General features: G+C 35.5%; 2 protein-coding genes across 2 annotated transcripts in view; both read right to left on the bottom strand.

Annotated features, from left to right (window-relative positions):
* The window catches only part of LOC132557535 (FIGNL1-interacting regulator of recombination and mitosis-like), a 52,404-nt gene that overhangs the window by 12,729 nt on the left and 17,790 nt on the right, over nt 1-21,885 (bottom strand). The window contains exons 6-10 of the mRNA XM_060222030.1: nt 13,602-13,688; nt 13,187-13,262; nt 1,773-1,857; nt 1,296-1,431; nt 168-319 (exon numbers count right to left, since the gene is read on the bottom strand). Coding sequence (XP_060078013.1) covers nt 168-319; nt 1,296-1,431; nt 1,773-1,857; nt 13,187-13,262; nt 13,602-13,688 — 536 coding nt within the window. The remainder of the gene's footprint in view (nt 1-167; nt 320-1,295; nt 1,432-1,772; nt 1,858-13,186; nt 13,263-13,601; nt 13,689-21,885) is intronic.
* Nucleotides 6,578-7,810, bottom strand: LOC132557536 (uncharacterized). The gene has a single exon (XM_060222031.1). It carries the CDS (start codon nt 7,808-7,810, stop codon nt 6,578-6,580), a length of 1,233 nt encoding a protein of 410 aa, XP_060078014.1.

Raw genomic sequence — 21,885 nt, 5'->3', positions numbered from 1 at the left:
ATTTACATCTGATATTTCAGCACCATGTTATGTCAAACATAAGGACATCAAATCTGTGTGGAATATCATAACAAATTTATAATGATCACATTAGCTTTACCAAGTCTTAAACCAATAGACATGCGTTAACATAATGACTCAGATCCACCAGAAATGGCAAGATGTACCTAAGTAGATGCAGGATAAGTCTGTAGATTGCATTGGCAGCCTCAGAGAGACTTTGGATATAGTCTCGTGCCATCATAACCAGGACCTTCATCTGGAACCCCACAATCTTCACCGACTTCTGGAACCCACGTTCATCACCCTGGGACAGCACCTACACATACCGATAGTTTGACTTCAGTTTAAAACAAGCAGAAACAAGATTATACAAACATATCTTTATTGACCTGAAAATGAAAATTGATATTTTGATATAAAAATTCAATGTGTCATTCACTGTCGACATTCTTGAGTATTGGCAGGTTGTGATGCTACTTTTGTGCAACATTGCAATATATTGCAGTGAGCCTAGAGAAAGATTAAAATCAAACAAGATCTAGTCTCAAGTTTGTATGAATCTTTCAACATGTAAATGACTGAATGGATGACAATGATTACCAAATTTGGAAGAAGCATAACAACAGTGAGCAAACAAATGAGGTCAAATTTACATTTCAATATCGTCGTTTTCAAATGAAAGTATTATTAAGATAATAAAGAGTTTATAATGTCAAAGTATAATTTGTTATTTCAAAATCCTTTATTGTACTGACAGGTAATATCTGCTCCTGGTACACTGCCCATAAACCAATCTTTATAAGTACAGTGAATTATGAAAGTTTTTCCTAAACATCTTAAACAGGAAGAGGATGAAAGATACAGAGTTTCTCTGTCTTACATCTCTTTATTCATGTTTTCAAATAACCATGAAATAAAAATACAGGAAAATCATATCACAATATCTCATCACCGACCGAAACATCTCCATATATGGTAAACAATATTAATATACATCTTTATTATTGTTCATTAACATTCTACCAACAATGGACTCTTTTATATGATTTTTCATGAGTTATATACATGTTAATCAGCTGAACAGTTTTTAAACTTCAACCGAGATTCAAAGACTTTTTCAAGCATGGGATGAAATTCATAGACTTTATACTAGTAGTATTTCTGAATGGACGATTTCTTATCTCCGTAGCTACATGACCCCAGGTGACCTCTGACCTATATTTCTCAATTCTGATATAATTTGCCTAATCTATCAGACAACTTTCTGACACAATGAAGGATGGGAAATTTACCATTCCATCAGGATCAGTGCGTGGCAGGAGTTGAAATAGATACGAATATCCGGTTTTTATCTCTCCACACAAATAAATGAGGAGGTTATTTATCTCCAGTCTGTCTCGCAGAATCTCCTTCTTCTGTCCAGCATGTCTGTTAGAATATCAAAAACCTCCATAATTTGTGATTTAAACAATATGAAAAATGTACAATTTATTCTTTAATTATTTGGTAGGTGATCTTCACTTTGCATTCAAAAAATTTAATTATTTAATATATTAGTTTTTGAGATACATTTATGTTAACTTACGGACATAAAAGTATTTCTCTGACATTATAAAACTTCTTAAAACAAACAAGTTGCATCTCAAACATTTCTAGACTAAGAAAAGGAATTCAGTGCATTCAAAAGATAGTTATTACCTCTTAAAACAGCCATTCATCTAATTTACAATGAAAATTGTAAGACAGATTATTAATGTAAAAAGTCTTACCTAGATATAGCTTTCCACAGGTTGACCACTAACTTCATGTCCAACGCTGTGACAATCTGACACACCTCAAACAAGCCATGGCACACTGCAATATTAGTATGAAATAAGGGAGTTATTTCCCTTTACACTAACAGTAATATAAAGACTCTGCAAGACCAGTCATGTAATATTTATTTATGATGTCCCCATTTCTTAGTTCTAATGAATAACCCACTACTTATACAGAATTTTGTCAATGCTATAGAAGAAGGATTTTGCCCTGTCTCTCAGTCTTTCCATTTGAACGTCCACCACCTATGGATTCTTCCAAAGATATATCAGTCATATTCATTGCATAGTTCTAAAGAAGTTATTTGAATGCAATATTGCCAAATTTTCCCTCTTTGGCCCCGCCCTTCAGCTCCTTGGAGAATCAGCGCCATCTTTTATACGATTTTGAATCCCTGTCACCTTGGGCTGCCGGTGGTTAAGAAGTTTCAGAAAATGTTGACAGACAACAGATGCCACATAGGGCCCAATAAAAACTTTCAAAAATACTCATCTATCGGACTAGTGGCCAGGTTAAAAGTATTCTTCCAGACAAAAAATTCAATAAGTCTGGAAAATTTACATTAGAAAATTTCAAAACCATGGACAGAGTGCTCACACATCGTGTATCAGGCTTTAATTCAATCAAGTTCTGTTGTAAATCAATTGCTGATATCTGGTGAAGTTTGCCTACAATATGGTATAGCTAACATTGATCCTTTGGACCAGGTAAGCTTATAAAAACTCTAGTGTGTTTTTCCCTTTTACCTTTCCAATTACTGCCCATTACTGTCCAGTACTGCCTGAAACACTGTTCAGTTTGGCTATTATGGGCAGTGCCAGGTTGTTATTAGTACAACTGACAAAGGTGCCATGGTACAATTGAATTTCTCAGTCACACTAGAATGGCTGAAAAGTAGCAAACTGTATGTCAGAAAAGGTCAGCAAGGCAATAAAGTCTGTTTTAAGTTTAACCCAAGATTTCTGGGTACTTAGTAGGAATAATGGTTTAATTCACCACATACATGGTAGATGTGTTTCTGCAACTTTTATGAGCACGTTCATTCTGTCTCTAAAATGAGCGTAGTCAATAAAAATGTAAATATCAATAACAGCATAATAAATATGAATATTGACATTAAATCATTATTCAAGAAACAGGCTTTTGGTCCAGTTTCCAACAGCCACCCACATAAAAAGTATACAGAACACCGTAGATTTATGGTTAATAGACTACAGCTTAATTTAATTTGAGTTTGGTTGTCTAATTCTTTATGAATTTTAACTTTAGCCTGCACACATGTTTAAATCAGGAATTAACATTTGATCAATACCAGAAAGTTGCAATAACACAGACATGGCTGACTGATCACACTTATTCGAACCAAAGTCAGGAATTTTTACCTGAGAAAAGATGACGCCTGAATGCTTGATAACAAAATAAGAAATTTGGTAGAATTTAGCAGAGATGGATCACAAAATATATTTTACACACAAACAAGGTATTTGATTCAACAGTGTTCGAATCATCCATGTTTAATTTACTAAGATGAAAAAGAGAAAAAATATGGACCAAACAAAACACTTGATTCATCCAATGTAATCAATTCAAGTGTGGTTGACACAGGCAAGCTTTAGTGTACATATTTAAAATTTGACCTCTGATATGTTGACCTTGACCTATGGACAGGTCAGTTCTCATTTGAAGTAAATTATGCTTCAAAATACCATAAGCAATAATAACCAATGACATTCAAAACTGGTGAAGAAGTTTAAAATATGTTTTATAAGATGGCAGCAATCTAGGATTTCAGAAATGCCTGAAAAATAACAACACTTGGTCAGGACCATCTCAGGATCATTTCAGACAAGTGGGAGTTCAATCCCACCAGTGAAACTTGAGAAGTTTGAAATAGGTGTTGCACAGGAAAACCATGATTGCGCAATCACATTATAAGATGGCCCCCAATGTTGCCGCACCAAATTTTTGATAAGGTTGAAAAATAACAACACTTTATTGGCTACATTTCCTTAACATTCTCACCATTTTCAAGTTCAATGGCACTTGTGGAACTTGAGGGGGAAATTTGAAATGTCAAAAGTTTATGCAAGGCAGATGATGACAGATGAAGCACAATGACTAAAGGTCATCAAGACCTGATCTGACCTAAAAATTGAAAGGATAACAGACAAACAAACAAAGGGACAACCTAATTACAACAAGAAACTCATACACTTTTTGGGAGAAATACTCATGAATACAATAAACCTCATTGGTTCTTCAGTCCTGTCAAGTTGCCTTCTGGTCCCCGAGTAAGATACATAGTTTCTAGTACTCCACCTAATTATCCTTAATTATATCATTAGGTAAACATGATGACTTATAAAGTGCATCCTAAGTACCAAATCAAAAAAGGTCATACATATAATGTCTTTAAACAAGGTCATTCAGATCCCCAAGCATATTAAAACCTGGGTCACAGGCACAGTATCTCGCTGAGATTATTTAATAGGATGTTAAGTGGTCAATGTCTGTATGAAGGATAGAGCAGAAGTAGTGACTAAAGTCTTAATAATGAAGTTATTTTGAGCAATTTTGGAGACATGTTCCAGAAATGTAGAATCAGCGAATTTGACTATCTGTTGCCATGGTAAACAAAGAATTGGTGTGTATAGGAAGGTTCCTGGAATTATTGGAAAAGGTCTTGGAGATATGCTTCAGAAATGCTTAAATCAGTGATTTCAACTTTTCATTTTTAAGGCAATTAAAGAGGTATCCAAACTGCAAACTCCACCATACAAGAAGGCACTATTAAATCCTTTGATTTATGTGTGTAGAAACCTTTATGGAGTTATCTTTAATAGGTTTGTTGATACACTCTGATAATGCTAAAACCAGTAATTTTACGACATGAAAAATCTTTAAGATTGAAAATAGCTCCATAGGCATAACAAAAGGCACCACTAGACCACTTAATTGATGTACTCGTATGTAGAAATTTTTGTGAAGTTATCATGACCAATTTTGGACATGTACTCTGAAAATGCCTCCAGACAAACAGATAGATAGATGAATCTGTTTGTATATACCATGGCAGGGAGCATTAGATTTTGTGTTTGAGCACTGGGCCATGAAGTCATCATAGTCCTTTCTCCATCAAAGTTGTTATCTGATGTTGCCTACCAAGCCCTTATTCACTTATAAGTATAAGTTATGGTAGTAATTGTGAACTAACTGGCCCAACCAGAGCCATTTCTTGGCCAGAGAGAAGTGAATATCATTTTCATAATAAATTCATACAAATAAAGTTATGTAGGTACTTTTGGAGAAAAATGATCAATAAACACAGCAAGGCTAGTTCACACGATAAATTTGCTACATCATTATGAAAAGATATACATAGTTTCTTAAGTCACTTGTATTACATGTCCCTGACTCTGTCATCCTGTGCTGAGTGGGGATGATTAAGTACATATAGTACATAACACTTCCCTATGACAGACAGAAGTGATGAAGGACCACAATCATTGGCTATAACAATCATAACATAAGGATTATAATCCCGGATGGAAATAGTACTGATGGCCAAAATACTCCACTCATGATGATGAAATACTAAGTCATACTGTTTGCCTTCCAATTGTGGTTTTAATATCTCTTTGCTACTTCAATATGATACACCATTTAGCATTAATTATAAACTGCCTCCTGAATGTCATGGTGTCATTGATATTTCCATGTCCATTAACAGTGTGCAATAATGTCTGATATATTCTCGTACTTTGTTAAAAGTTGGTAGTTAGCATACATTGTAGATAATCCACACATTTTCTCTAATTCACTTCACATTGATATTTTGTGTTGGTGGTTTTTTGTACTGTAGTTAGAATGTACAAAAATAGATAGTGTGTTGTATAGAAAATACTGCAATCGAAGGGTATGTATTGTGATGTACATTAAAACTAAAATGTATCATTACAGCACTACAAATAATAATTAGTGTTCGAGATATAAAGGTATAATTATGATATACCATGGCACTAAAGATAACATTTACCTACAATGTTGTGTCATTCATTACAACTATAAATCGCATCTCAAGAAGTCCAGTACTTAAATAAAAACAAGAAGAATATAATAAATATCAACATTTTATTAGGGAGTGTAACAGATCTAACAATATAAACAAATTTATTTTGAAAAATGTAAAAATCTAATTCTCAGAAACATTCTCACTTTTTATCCCAGTAGTATGTACATAGTACTAATGAATACTTATACCACGGATATTAATATGTACTATCTTATGACATGTAAGCTTCCCATTCATCCCTGACTTTACTGTAACTTAGTGACAGTTAAATTCAAATACAAATAAAATTCTATAAAAATGCTAAATCATCTCATTGACTCTCAAGTGGACAAGAACAAAATCTACCGATAGGAACCTGAGTTATCACATTCAAACTAATTTTCTATTTATAGTAACAGTATCTTTAACCTTTGACCTTCTGACCTGAAACACAATACTAAGTAAGCACTTTAAGTAAGGTGTCTAAGACATTTAGTCCGTAACTAAATCTGATTAAGCCTACAGTAGATATCACAATATATGACTTAAAATATCCCTTTAAATAACAAATATGACTTAAAATATCCCTTTAAATAACTGAGTTAGACTGATGAAAATTTCTCCAGATATACAAGATGTAAATATTACCCTCCTCAGAACATGTAATATCACATACAGAACAAAAGGAATCACAGAACATCAGCACTACTCCCCATGATATAACATGGCTCTAATTCTTGCCTCAATCTCCTTGTCTTCATCATAATCCAGATCGTTAGGGTCAACATAAACTGCCTTTTTCTTCCACAGGTGGTCAATCTTGGACTTCTTGGTCCACTTCTGGGACTGATTGTAGATCATAGTGTTACCACCTTTAGGAACATGATCTGCATTAGCTAATGAACCCACTTTTGATGAAGACGTTTCCTTCCAGTTTTCCTCAAAATGAGGCACATGAAACTTTCTTTTCGCTGGAATGTGGTCAGCATTGTCTAGTGACCCAACCTTTGCTTTTGACTTCCATTTTGGTTTTAAATCTGGTATTGTGACATCGCCCCCACCTGGTTTATGAAATATTTTTTCCAAAGATCCCACTTTTGCCTCTGTTTTCCAATTGGGTTTACCAAAGTGTGGGATTTCTGATTGTCCACCATAGGTTTCATAGTTAATGTTGTCCAGCGACCCCACTTTGGCTTTGGCTGTGTTTTTCTTTTTGACCAAATGTGCTGTCCCACCTGGGACAAAATGCATGGAACTGAAAGGTCCTGAGAATGCCTGGCCACGGTACTGAGCTTTAATCTTTGGAAGAACCACGCCCTCTCCACCCACACCGGGGTCACTCTGGACACTAACGTCCGACCCTGATTGGCTGTTTAACAAACGCTTATCATAATCGACATTATCTAGTGATCCCACCTTAGCTTTTGCATTCCATTTCAGCTTGTAATGTGGCACCTTTTTGAAACCTCCACCAGGTATATGGTTGGCATTTTCCAAGGAACCAACTTTAGAATCAGATGTCCATGGCATATTGATGGGTGGCAAATATGGTTCGTAATAGGACCTGTCAAATGACCGTTCAATGTGGTGACCTTTTGTTCCCCATTTCCATGCTGGTTTCACACTGCGGAATTTAATCTCAGGGTCATAAGCTCCACTTTCCTTCTCCAGCTCTTCCAAGTGTTTAATTTCATGGTAACGATCAGAGAAGTCGCTGTGTATGGCCCGTTGCTCAACAACTACATAGCGACCATTTTTGGGATTTTTGTGAACAGATACAATTGGGAATCGACCAAAGTAGCGACTACGATGAGGCACATACAATACTGTTTTTGTCAGTACTTTATCCTCATTGTTGTTACTGAGATGTTTGAATGTAGCTTCACGTATAGCTTTCTCTGATGGATCCATCTTCCTGTCCCGTTTTTTCATTGCCATGGCAACTGAATTAGTATACTGATTCACAACACACTATCTAATACTTTCCTTTGTATTATTTAAATTGCCATAATGTAGCAATTTGTTACCATCACTATAACGAGAGGATTTCCAAAAAGTTGTATGTTCAAAATCACAGCAACACAGATTATTGTCCTCTATCACCAATACTAGTTTGAGCAGTCTCTACACAAAGTTAGGACCAGTTGACAACATCCAAGCCAATTTCCCACTGGTAAGAGTTAGCCAGGGTTAATATCTATAAATTTTACATATTACCTGATATTAAAACACCATATTTGGTTAAGTGAGTGGTAATATATTCAGTCAGATACAAATCAAGAAAGCAATAATATAGGATAGTAATAAATCAGCCCTCGGTAATCCAACCAGATGTTAACAGGAAATTAAAACACCATCACTTCAGTTGAAATCATTCACAGGCTTAAGATATTGCTCAATTTTAAAGTAATTAACCGTCATCATTTAAATTTGTCCGCGTAATTCCTTACATGATTATATCACAGAAATGATGTCCTTCCTTTTGTGAGAATAAAAAAATTCCTCCACAGGACACATGATTAATGTTATAGCCCTTCAAAGGTACAGTAGAAACTAATCTATAGACCTACCGTACGTCATAGGTAGGTCCCGATTTATCAGAGAAACATTTTAAACTGTTATGTCAAAATCTTTCTACAAGTTGATATACTGGAACTCTGGCGAATGAAACTGTTTTTCCTTATCGGTTATTTGATAAATGAAGAAAGTCCGTGTTCGATGGTTGCCAGGCTGGTACCTTCCTCTCCACCAAGTACCCAGTCACTTCATAAAATTTCATCAATATCAGTAAGCTAATGTACAGGTGAGTATTTAAATCCCATTTTGTTCATTCTGTATACTATCACTGAAGTGCAGTCACAGATAAATTCAATTTCAACATGTCCTATTGGAATCCAAGTCTTAAATCTGTCACAACAATACAGGGAATTTAAACACCAATTCAATCGAGTTTAATCCGTCGTTAAAATAAACTTCCTTCGGGGTGATTTCTCTCTATGAAACCATGTACTTTCAAACCTATGTAAGGAAGTTCACAACCTGAAAGTTCTTTAAGGTTGACAAGATACTCTGTAGTAATTTTACGAAGTTGTCATGACAATGTTAGATTCTTTATCAATCAACATCAATAAGCATTTTATGTTGGTTCCCGCTTGGTGTAAATGGATGGCCACAATGTCTTACAGAAAAGTGTTGATATCATTGATAGTTATTTATCATTACAAAAATGGATTTAATCATTGTTAACTTTCATATAGGTTTTGTTAATGTTTATATTTTGTGTGAGGTTTTGTTTGATCAGGCTTTAGATATGACCTACTGGTATTGACTGACAGAGGAGAAATACCTGGTCTGGAATCTATCCAATTACTACTCTCTCAATTTTTCACCTGTGTTAATACCTTGTGTATTAGGTAGTTCTAATCGATAGATTATCAGACGTAAGGTGTGTTTATATAATGACGTTCCACCAGCTAACTACCACAGAATATTATTTCACTAATTCCCTGTTAAAAATAACTGGAGGCCTCAAGACTTCAATACTCATAAAATCAAGTGTTAAAACCTGGTTAGTTCGATATGGTAACCTTGGTGTGCCAAAAACGTATAACAAGAACCCGCCGGCATTCTAACGGAGGTCGTTTTTATTGATCTTGCTCCCTGATAGCATACATACCGTATTGACAATAAATACAATAGAACAGTCATTGAATCTTTAACCACCAACAAATTCAATATTAGGGTTTCCATATACTATACAAAAAATCCTAATAAGTTTTGTCTATCATTGTTTTGTTGTAGTGTTTAAAAAACAAAGTTTTTCTCTTTCTTTTTCTTTAGAACAAAGAAATGTGTTGATATATGACAAGCACAAACCAACCAGAGACAATTTCATACTAACTTTATATTTCACCTAAACTTTTATGATAGATCGGCTTTCATGTGTTATATATGCTTCAGTATTTTATCTTCCAAATGAAAAATATAGCACTATGGCTTTAGACAAAAGAATTCCAAAGAAAGTGATATGTTATCTGTGTGAGAAATAGTGGTTCTGTTGAGATCAAATTATATAGAAATAAATGCACTTTTGTAACAAGAAATACGAACTCTGACAATATCTAATTAAGAATGTGTTTAGAATACCACTTGCAATATGTAACCAACAATAAGTTAATTGGGCCACCACAACAAATATATAGAAAAGAAAGGAGGTGGGCTTATTGCACAACAATGAAAAATCATCTGTTAATATATCTACCACATAGAAATGGGCTATTTATAGACTTATTGTCAGAAGAATATGGAAACTACACCATAGAAATAAGTCAATGACTGCAATAGACATTGATAGGCTTATTGTCAGAAGAATATGGAACCTACACCACAAAAATAAGTCAATGACTGCCATAGACATTGATAGACTTATTACGAGACAGGCATATTGTCAGAAGAATATGGAACCTACACCATAGAAATAAGTCAATGACTGCCATAGACATTGATAGGCTTATTGTCAGAAGAATATGGAACCTACACAACAGAAATGAGTCAATGACTGCCATGGATATACATTGACTTTTTACTAGATAGGCTTATTGTCAGAGGAATATGGAACTTACAACCATAGAAATAAGTCAATGACTGCAATAGACATTGATATTGACCTACATCTGATATACTAGTATAGGTCTCCTCAGGATGTATTTAATATTAAGCTAATTGTTGACCTTTTGTTATCAGAGTTTGTATTATACACGGACAACTGACTCCTCATACTTTCCACAGACCCTATCTGCCAACTTTCCAACAAGTGGAAAATTGATGAACTTCAAGGGTTATGTCTCCAACACAATATGACAAACACTTTGAAATTCATCGCTGACAATGTTCAAAGTCTGAAATAATTTTGACAAGATATGCTTTGGGTGAATGACTTGTATCAACTGATAATTAATATATCTACAATGTTTATTTACATCTGTAAGTACATGTACTTGTTTTACCGTATTTATTCTAATAAACACTCCAGGGACATGCAATTTTCGAAGGAAGGGGCATTTAATAGAACACAAAATTTCAGACTCGGAAGGTTGTTGGGTGTAAATATAAAGTTATAAACAGAATCTATAGCCATTATGTCTGTATAATGCTTCAATCATTGTTAAACAAATTTACAAATGTTTTGGGATTGATGTAAGAAATTGCACTAGTATAAATATTGTTGTCATTTGTACTCACCGTGACCTGTACTTCTGTCAAGAGATGAAGGTCATGACCTTTTGTTCTCTCATCGCTTATATGTCATTATAAAACATTAAAATAATATTAATCTATAGAAATTCTGATCCCAACATCGTCATTTCATCATCACCATGTCCGGAACCAGAAAAAATTATGACATTTCCTTTAAACTTAAAAGTTATTGCATATGTGCAAGAAAATGGAAAATATGCTGCGACTAATGTGTTCTGTGTAGAGAGAAAACAAGTGTGGGACTGGTGTCAAAAAAGATAAATGTTTAAATTTTGCTAAAACATCTACGCATTGTGAAGAGGTGGAAAGCCTGTTTTATATGACAATATCGATAAAATATTAATAAAATGGCTGACTGACAGATGAGAAACTGGTATCCTGGTAACCGGGAAAGCTTTATGCTTTAAGGCCTTAGGTATGCCTAACACAACTGGAAGCCAGTCATTCAAAGCTTCTATGGGTGGTTTACAAAGTTAAAAAAAAAACACAACATTTCATTTAGGCGATCTACCCATGTCACACAACATGACATTTCCCTGATTGACAGTCACTTTGACAGTTTTTAAAATTTTGTAATCCAGATGTGGAGGCTCTGAAAGTATTCCAATAGATTTATTGTAAATATGGAGAAATACCTGTGTGGTTCAACATACCTGGTCAATCAACATTAGCATTGAAGGGGGACAAAGAAATCTGTGTTTATAGTACAGTGCTTGACAAAACTAAAAATTACAGGGACACTAGCAGCTTATACAAAACTAAAAATTACAGGGACACTAGCAGCTTATACAAAACTAAAAATTACAGGGACACTAGCAGCTTATACAAAACTAAAAATTACAGGGACACTAGCAGCTTATACAAAACTAAAAATTACAGGGACACTAGCAGCTTATACAAAACTAAAAATTACAGGGACACTAGCAGCTTATACAAAACTAAAAATTACAGGGACACTAGCAGCTTATACAAAACTAAAAATTACAGGGACACTAGCAGCTTATGTTGACAGCACAAAAATAGCCCTTTTAGTACACTTGCCTGGAATTTGTCCGCTACCCAAATGTGTCATCCAGAACGGTATTGTAGTATGTGCAGGGCGGGAGCAAAGTCATAGACAAATGAAGAAAGTATAAAGTTTTGGCTGAAGAAAATTTGGGGTGTTAATAACACTGACAAGCGACTGCTGGTGTGGGACTCGTTCCGTGGCCATTTAACAGAAGATGTTAAAAGCCAGAAGTACAACAACGACCTCTTTGTTATTCCGGGAGGTGGTACATGTAAGCACCAGCGAGCCAATGTTTTCTGGAACAAAACTTTTAAAGACAAGCTTGGAGAGCTGTATGACAAGTGGTGTTTTAATGGTCCTGTGGAGAAAATTAAAGTGGGGAATCATAAGGCCCCATCTAAGGCAGTGATGTTGCCCATGGGTCAAAACAGCATGGGACAGTATTACTCCCACTTCTGTCAGGAAATCCTTCAAAAAATGTTGTATTTACAAGTTCACTAGGCGGTAGCGAGGATGGTATTTTCAAGCAAGACTTTGTTAACGAGAATTTGAAGGCTTTACTGAAAATAATGTCCAGACTGCATATAATGTTACGTAAAATTTGGTAGGTGGTGCGCATGTGCCTGATCCAAGAGCTAACAGCGAAAGTGAAAGTGATCACAGTGAGAACAGTACTTCATACGGTTGTCCCAGACATTAATCTTGTCATTAACTGTGTAGAAATGTAAACAGCCTGTATTTTTCCTTTTTGAGATTTAATTGTTCTTTGGATTTTCTTGTTTTAAATTTCATATGTACATGTGTGGATATTTGGCACAAGGCAAGTTTTGTGATCTTAGTTGAGGAAAATCACTGCGAAAAGGGGTGTGGGGGGGTGTTTATTAGCAACAGGGTGTTTATTATAATAAAGACATTGTGTTGAAAGACTTAAAAGTACATAATGTCAATCATCATGTCTGCTGGAGCCACATCAACCCTAACCCCCAAACCCCCTCACAAATCTGCAGGCTACTTATGCAGAGGCCATCAAAAATCCAAAGTCAATTTACCATAACAGAGATCTCTGGCATCTTCTTCAACAGAGTCAGTGTCAATGGAGATTTTGTCAAGGAGACTGAGGAACACCTGTAACAAATAATGTACACCTGGATATAAACAAATTATGTAAAACAGGATGTAATCTATAGGTTTGTATACATCTGAATGAAATCAAGTCATGTTCAACTGGATGTAATCAAGCTATGTTACCCTGAATTATTAGTTTCAATATCTCCAGACAAACTGTTATGTTCTATTTAAAAAATCACATTACCTGTAGTTCAGTAAGTTACAATATTACAATTAATGTATGTTTTGCAATGACATATTGAAATATTGCCCACTTTTGGTTCAGTAGGTATCAGGTACATACCACTGATTGAAAATCTCGTCTTATCAGCTATAGGTTAATGGTCTCTTACTTACCACCTGTAGACTGTGAGCCTTTCTAAACAGAAGTGACAGAGGGTCAGTCACACTTGGGAGGTAGTCCCCATAAACATCTGTACTTTCCTGAAGAAGAAGACAAACACTAAGTTTGAGAAATATCAAAAACACTAAAATTTATTGATTCTTAATATTCACTGTATACTGTGCAAAAAACCGTCAAACTGAAGGTGAATTTGGCCTTTTGGTGTATTAACACTATCCTACACACAACCACACAAAAAACTCTAATCTGAGATATGATCACACATTGAATTTCTCATCTGTCTCACAGTCACACAAACATCTCATCTATTTCACAGTCACACAACAAACCTCTCATCTCTCTCACAGTCACACATCAAACCTCTCATCTCTCTCAGTCACACAATAAACCTCTCATCTCTCTCACAGTCACACATCAAACCTCTCATCTCTCTCACAGTCACACATCAAACCTCTCATCTCTCTCACAGTCACACAATAAACCTCTCATCTCTCTCACAGTCACACATCAAACCTCTCATCTCTCACAGTCACACATCAAACCTCTCATCTGTCTCAAAGTCACACATCAAACCTCTCATCTGTCTCAGTCACACATCAAACCTCTCATCTCTCTCAGTCACACAATAAACCTCTCATCTCTCTCACAGTCACACATCAAACCTCTCATCTCTCTCACAGTCACATATCAAACCTCTAATCTCTCTCAAAGTCACACAAACATTTCATCTATTTCACAGTCACGCATCAAACCTCTCATCTGTCTCAAACTCACACATCAAATCTCTCATCTGTCTCAAAGTCACACATCAAACCTCTCATCTGTCTCCAAGTCACACATCAAAACTCTCATCTCTCACAGTCACACATCAAACCTCTCATCTCTCACAGTCACACATCAAACCTCTCATCTGTCTCAAAGTCACACATCAAACCTCTCATCTGTCTCAAAGTCACACATCAAACCTCTCATCTCTCAGTCACACATCAAACCTCTCATCTCTCACAGTCACACATCAAACCTCTCATCTGTCTCAAAGTCACACATCAAACCTCTCATCTGTCTCACAGTCACACATCAAACCTCTCATTTGTCTCACAGTCACACAACAAATGTCTCATCTCTCTCACAGTCACACAACAAACGTCTCATCTCTCTCACAGTCACACAACAAACCTCTCATCTGTCTCAAAGTCACACATCAAACCTCTCGTCTCTTACAGTCACACATCAAACCTCTCATCTGTCTCAAAGTCACACATCAAACCTCTCATCTGTCTCAAAGTCACACATCAAACCTCTCATCTCTCACAGTCACACATCAAACCTCTCATCTCTCACAGTCACACATCAAACCTCTCATCTGTCTCACAGTCACACATCAAACCTCTCATTTGTCTCACAGTCACACATCAAACCTCTCATCTCTCAAAGTCACACATCAAACCTCTCATCTGTCTCCAAGTCACACATCAAAACTCTCATCTCTCACAGTCACACATCAAACCTCTCATCTGTCTCACAGTCACACATCAAACCTCTCATCTCTCTCACAGTCACACAGCAAACCTCTCATCTGTCTCAAAGTCACACATCAAACCTCTCATCTATCTCATAGTCACTCAACAAACCTCTAATCTGTCACAGTCACACATCAAACTTCTCATCTGTCACACAGTCATACATCAAACCACTCATCTCTCAGTCACACAACAAACCCCTCATCTCTCACAGTCACACAACAAACCTCTCATCTCTCTCACAGTCACACAGCAAACCTCTCATCTGTCTCACAGTCACACATCAAACCTCTCATCTGTCTCAGTCACACATCAAACCTCTCATCTGTCTCAAAGTCACACAACAAACGTCTCATCTCTCTCACAGTGACACAATGCTCTAATTTGTTTTACAGTCACACAATGAACCATCTGTCTTAAAGTCATATCAAAAGACCTTTCACTGGTTTTTTTCAATTTTTCATCAGTAAACATTTACTTTCATCATAATTGATTATTTCTAAATTTACATGGTAAATATTTACAGTGGAGTTATCAAATTTGATTGAGATAATAGCTTTGGCTACTTCTTTTGATATACATCTGTTCTTATTACTGGTCACCAGGTTTATCAGCAGCTTCTACAATCATAGGTGACCTTTAGTAAAAGGCGACACAAACTCTTCATTTATCAACAGTCCACTTCACTTGTAATTCATATAGCTGTACATATTTACTCTGGTTATCTTATATCAGTTCAATGTCTACTGATATTATTTATAAATAGATTGAATTGAAATATGGATCTCAAATTAATAGATCAATTAGTAAATCATCATAAAATTGATGATGTTATGTCCTGTACTTTTGTTGGTCATCACCTACATAGGTATGTTATGTCCTGTACTTTTGTTGGTCATCACCTACATAGGTATGTTATGTCCTGTACTTTGATGGTCATCACCTACATAGGTATGTTATGTCCTGTACTTTTGTTGGTCATCACCTACATAGGTATGTTATGTCCTGTACTTTTGTTGGTCATCACCTACATAGGTATGTTATGTCCTGTACTTTTGTTGGTCATCACCTACATAGGTATGTTATGTCCTGTACTTTTCTTGGTCGTCACCTACATAGGTGTGTTATGTCCTGTACTATGATGGTCATCACCTATATAGGTGTGTCATGTCCTGTACTTTGATGGTCATCACCTACATAGGTGTGTTATGTCCTGTACTTTTGTTGGTCATCACCTACATAGGTATGTTATGTCCTGTACTTTTGTTGGTCATCACCTACATAGGTATGTTATGTCCTGTACTTTTGTTGGTCATCACCTACAAAGGTTTGTTATGTCCTGTACTTTTGTTGGTCATCACCTACAATAGGTATGTTATGTTGGTCATCACCTACATAGGTATGTTATGTCCTGTACTTTTGTTGTCATCACCTACAAAGGTCTGTTATGTCCTGTACTTTTGTTGGTCATCACCTACATAGGTATGTTATGTCCTGTACTTTTGTTGGTCATCACCTATATAGGTGTGTTATGTCCTGTACTTTTGTTGTCATCACATACATAGGTATGTTATGTCCTGTACTTTTGTTGGTCGTCACCTACATAGGTATGTTATGTCCTGTACTTTTGTTGGTCATCACCTACATAGGTGTGTTATGTCCTGTACTTTTGTTGGTCATCACCTACATAGGTATGTTATGTCCTGTACTTTTGTTGGTCGTCACCTACATAGGTATGTTATGTCCTGTACTTTTGTTGGTCATCACCTACATAAGTATGTTATGTCCTGTACTTTTGTTGGTCATCACCTACATAGGTATGTTATGTCCTGTTATGTCATTGCTTATATAGATGGTGTAGTCAGGACAGGTACTTTTGTCCATCAATACTTCAGACACTAAAAAATGAACTAAGTTACATTAGTAGCAAGCCTTTTAAACTTGTACTGACAGGTCAATGAAATTATCCACTCTATAATCATTGCTGTTGGTTACAATCAAAACAATAAGATAATTTAATTGTAGTAATATGAACCTACATAAGCTTAACAGAATGACTACTTCTATTGGCAGCCGGCTTTCAATGAGAACATTGAATTCATAGACTGGAGAAAAGTCCCTTACAATAAAGTCATGTAGAGGTATCATATTTCTGACCACAAATGACTCTAATACAATATTATCAGATGGTCAGACAGCCAATTAACCAATCGTTGGCCTTCATATACTTAAATGTACGTATAACATAATAAATATTGACTATACAACAATATCTTGTGTATTTACCTTCACAGACGTGTATTAAGTTTGGGTTTTTCTAAACTATGTGCATGGGCAGGAGTATCAAACACCTATATCCTGAGAGGACATTAACCACTAGAATGAGGAAGTGTAAAACACACCTGATTAAATATAGAGTGGGTTTATAGTGGGTGAAGGTCCTTTCTCATGAATTGATGCAGTCTATAACTGAAAAATTTCAGTAAATACACAAATCCATGCAATCTTAGGTAAAACCCCGCCAACATGAACTACTTGGGACCTGAGGAATACCAGAGCCTAGTTGTTCAAACTATATTAGCTAATTGCATCATTAATGATTGTTAAGAGCAGCTAAATACAGGTATTCTAATAATCAGAGGTCAGTTCTGGACTATCTAGAATTGAATATCAGTGAATGGTCGGTGTCCATGAATCCCTAACTATCTCTTCTGTCAAAAGGGCGATATAAAAATCACTGTAGCCAAAACGTTTGTTATTATGAGATGTTAGTGTGTCAGTTTCAGATTTTACATCACAGTTACTGAGGTATACTCTACAAAACAGAAGTTGTCACCTAAGGTAACTCAGGAACTCAATGTAGGCAAGATTTATTACAAAGATAACCACATTTTAACAAATGAGGTGATAAAATTAGGCAAAGTTAAATTCTACAAAAATGAAAAATTCTAATTAATATGTTAAGTCAAAACCAAGATTATCTTCTACAAAAACACAAAATTCTAATTAAACTGTTGGGCCAGCATGTCCAAGAATGTTTATTTTTCCCTCATTAAGTTTAGAAATACCTGTTCAAGCTACATGTGTTTTTAAAATGAAGGTTCTTAAAATATCTCAATTCCTTGGATAATGATACTATACAGACAGAACCTACTGAACACACTCATTCTCCAAAAACATCTTTGATACCCGAGTAGTTCAAAGCACAAGATTTGGTATGCTATCTACCTAGGTAACAATCAGGATACCATCAGTCAATAAAGACTGTTTGTTTTGAATGGCCATGTTGACATTTTATAATTGATCTGATGTGCAGGTGCTTTATGTAATGCTTTATTGTCTGAACAGAACCACTTTCTTATGTTTCTGTGACAGCCTTCAAGAGTAGGAATACGGGGGAGGTGGGGAGAAGGGTTGGGAACTGTTCCAAGTCTTTGCCCTTTGAGGGTTGAATGGGGTACTTAATCAAAATGATACTTTCAACATCATGAATAGATTTTGAAACAAGATCATGTGCCAGTGTATACCAGATATGTAATTAAAAATGCTCATAGGGAAAAACAATGGCCTGTGTTAGGAAAAACAACTAAGCCTAAGGTCATGTCACTCAAAGACGATGCTTGGGATATTCTTTTGAAAAACAGCAAAATCAGCAAATTATAATGCAGCAATTATTATGGTCCCATGGGACAACTGGTTTACTATAGCTGGCTTGAAAACACTTAACAGTAGACTTGCTTTTTATCCTTTTGTAATTTTTATGGCTGTGTATGAATAACTTTGGGAAAGTGATCTTTCCTGCCTATTTATAGGAACATCAAACAAAGAGTTGACAATGACAATATGTTAAATTCTTTTCAAATGACAATCAAATCAGAAATGTAGCCCCCCACCCCCACCCCCCACAGACCCTATTCAGGAAATTCAACACCCTTTTTAAGAGACTGAGTGATATACAACCGAAACTAAATGAGAAATCTATAAATAGTACTGCCTTCAAATTCAAAATTCCCATCTGACCTACACAGAAAACAACTATAGAACAAATAAAAGAAAAGTTCATTCATATATATATATGTGCCACCAGCCACGCATGTACAAACAGTTGATTATAACTGCTTCTCCGAAATCCTGGGGAAAACCACAAAGTTTCAATTTCTGAAATGTGCAAGCACACACATGGTATAAATCAGCATATAACACATGGGCTATCCTGAATTTATTCACACAGGAAAGCAGCTGCGTGCGTAGTGGGCTAGTGGCTGCAGTATCTATAGTGTGTGTGGAGACAGTTGACGCCTGTCAGACACTTTGTACACATCCTGGTCGAGAAACATACAGGTAAGTTACACTGACTAATTTTCTGTTACAACTCTACTCTTCTATGTAAACAAGTTTATACGTGACAGGTACACTGTAAACATTATAAGGCAGGATTAGTAGAGCATGCAAATCAAAGCATTAATGGTATCAACTAGCATCTCAGAGTGACAAATAATTATTATATTGTATCATAGGCTTATATCAGTGTCTACAGTACGATACATGAAATATCAGAGCAGATCATAAACCCTTACTAACTACACAGGTATGTATGTATATTGGGTATGTATATTACAGCGGACTTAATGATATAGTGTTACGTCAGACTGAATCCTTAATACCAGGCTGAAAGTTAACAAAGGTAATTATGATCAGGCAAAAGGTTAAACAAACTGTAATGTAACTTGGTTATCAGACCAGCTGGTTATATATTAACCAGGTTGAATTGTAACAAGAGACTAACCAGATTTACAACTATTTGTTGTCATGCCTGTGTTCACCAGGGTACAGACAAATAAGTTTCCATCTATCAAGGTTGTATCACTATGGTGATAGCTTGTTCTACTATCAATCATTAATATGTTTTTTCTAAGTAATAAAAATACTTCTTGAAAACAAGATTTTTATCTGAGTAGTTGCCAAACAGCTGCAAACCTTTTTGTTTATTTATGAAAGTGTTTTTTGGATCTCGATTAGAGGTTAACGCTATGTACAAGAACAACACAATCAACCAAGTTAGAATGGAAACAGAATTTTAAACCCAAGTTGTTACAATGATAATTTTTTATTTTGAATAAGCGTTGTATCGTTATTGTTTCAAATATGGAGGTGGTGACTAACTCAGAGTCCATGTTTTAGACCCATCCCTGAAACGACCAAATTTCAATACACAACTTAGCGGGAAGTCGGCAGCATTTTTAAAACTTATTCTCATGCCAATCATAAAGGCAAAAACATGGGTAGGGCAGCATTCGGGTTCCGTGAAAATAAATAAGTGTTTCAAAACTGATCACAATTTAACTCCCGTTTGTGAAAGTACAGGCACATTGATTAGGTAAATAGCTCTATTTTCCTACCTTAACTAGGCGGATATAGATTTTCCTTCGACATGATCTCCCAACAATGTATGAGTGTGTCAGACTTACTATCGAAACCAAATGATTTAATCATTGTTGAATTAATTAATCTTCTTTTAAAACATAAATCAAGCTTAAACTTGATTGTATAAAATTGTGAAGATTTTTTTCATTTTACACATCTAATTGGATGGTGACCCATATTTTTGGATTAGAAAAAGACAGATTTTAAAAGCTTCACTATCACAATACTACCGCAAGAGTAATTTTCCTATTGCAATACTATTGTAATAGCTTTTTAGCCTCCATAGTCACCCTTACAGTTTACTATTCATCAGTCTGTATGTTTACCAGACAGTAAACTAACCAGGTTATCAGTTATCAGTCTGTATGTTAACCAGACTGTAAACTAACCATGTTATCAGTTGTCAGTCTGTATATTTACCAAACTGTAAACTCACCAAGTTATCAGTCTCTATGTTTACCAGACAGTAAACTAACCAGGTTATCAGTTATCAGTCTGTATGTTAACCAGACTGTAAACTAACCATGTTATCAGTTGTCAGTCTGTATATTTACCAAACTGTAAACTCACCAAGTTATCAGTCTCTATGTTTACCAGACTGTAAACTAACCAGGTTATTAGTTATTGGTCTGTAGGTTTACCAGACTGTATAATAACCAGGTTATCAGTTATCAGCCTGTATGATTACCAGACTGTAAACTAACCAGGTTATCAGTCTGTATGTTTACCAGACTGTAAACTAACCAGGTTATCAGTTAGCAGTCTGTATGTTTACCAGACTGTAAATTAAATTTAAACATTACGGTTACCACATCATATGAAAGGGGGCGACTTATATTCCGTCGAATCAAACAGAAAAAATTCGTGAAAAATTGGCTTTGTGGCTTAAATACTGGTGAGGCCTATAATCCAGAAAATATTGTAGTCAGTGTCTTATCTAAGTTCCACTTGGGTATCCAGGGGTCAATTCGAGTGCCAAAAATTTCTACTAGCGAAATGGAATTATGGACTAGCAAAAATGTTTGCAGTTTTTCATTAATTTTAACATAATGCAAATGTGGGTTTTTAAATGTGTCGTATTTACATGATTCAGACTGTACAATTTTACGGTTCATTATTGTTGGTTATTAGTTATCAGTCTGTATGTTTACCACACTGTAAACTAACCAGTTTATCAGTTATCAGCCTGTATATTTACCAAACTGTATAATAACCAGGTTATCAGCTATCAGCCTGTATGATGACCAGACTGTAAACTAACCAGGTTATTAGTTATCAGTCTGTAGGTTTACCAGACTGTAAACTAACCAGGTTATCAGTTATCAGCCTGTAT

Source organism: Ylistrum balloti, unplaced genomic scaffold, assembly GCF_031769215.1.
Source record: "Ylistrum balloti isolate Yb309-2 unplaced genomic scaffold, AGI_CSIRO_Ybal_v1 Utg370686, whole genome shotgun sequence".
NCBI lineage: Eukaryota > Metazoa > Mollusca > Bivalvia > Pectinida > Pectinidae > Ylistrum > Ylistrum balloti.
This window is presented reverse-complemented; position numbering and strand designations above follow the sequence as displayed.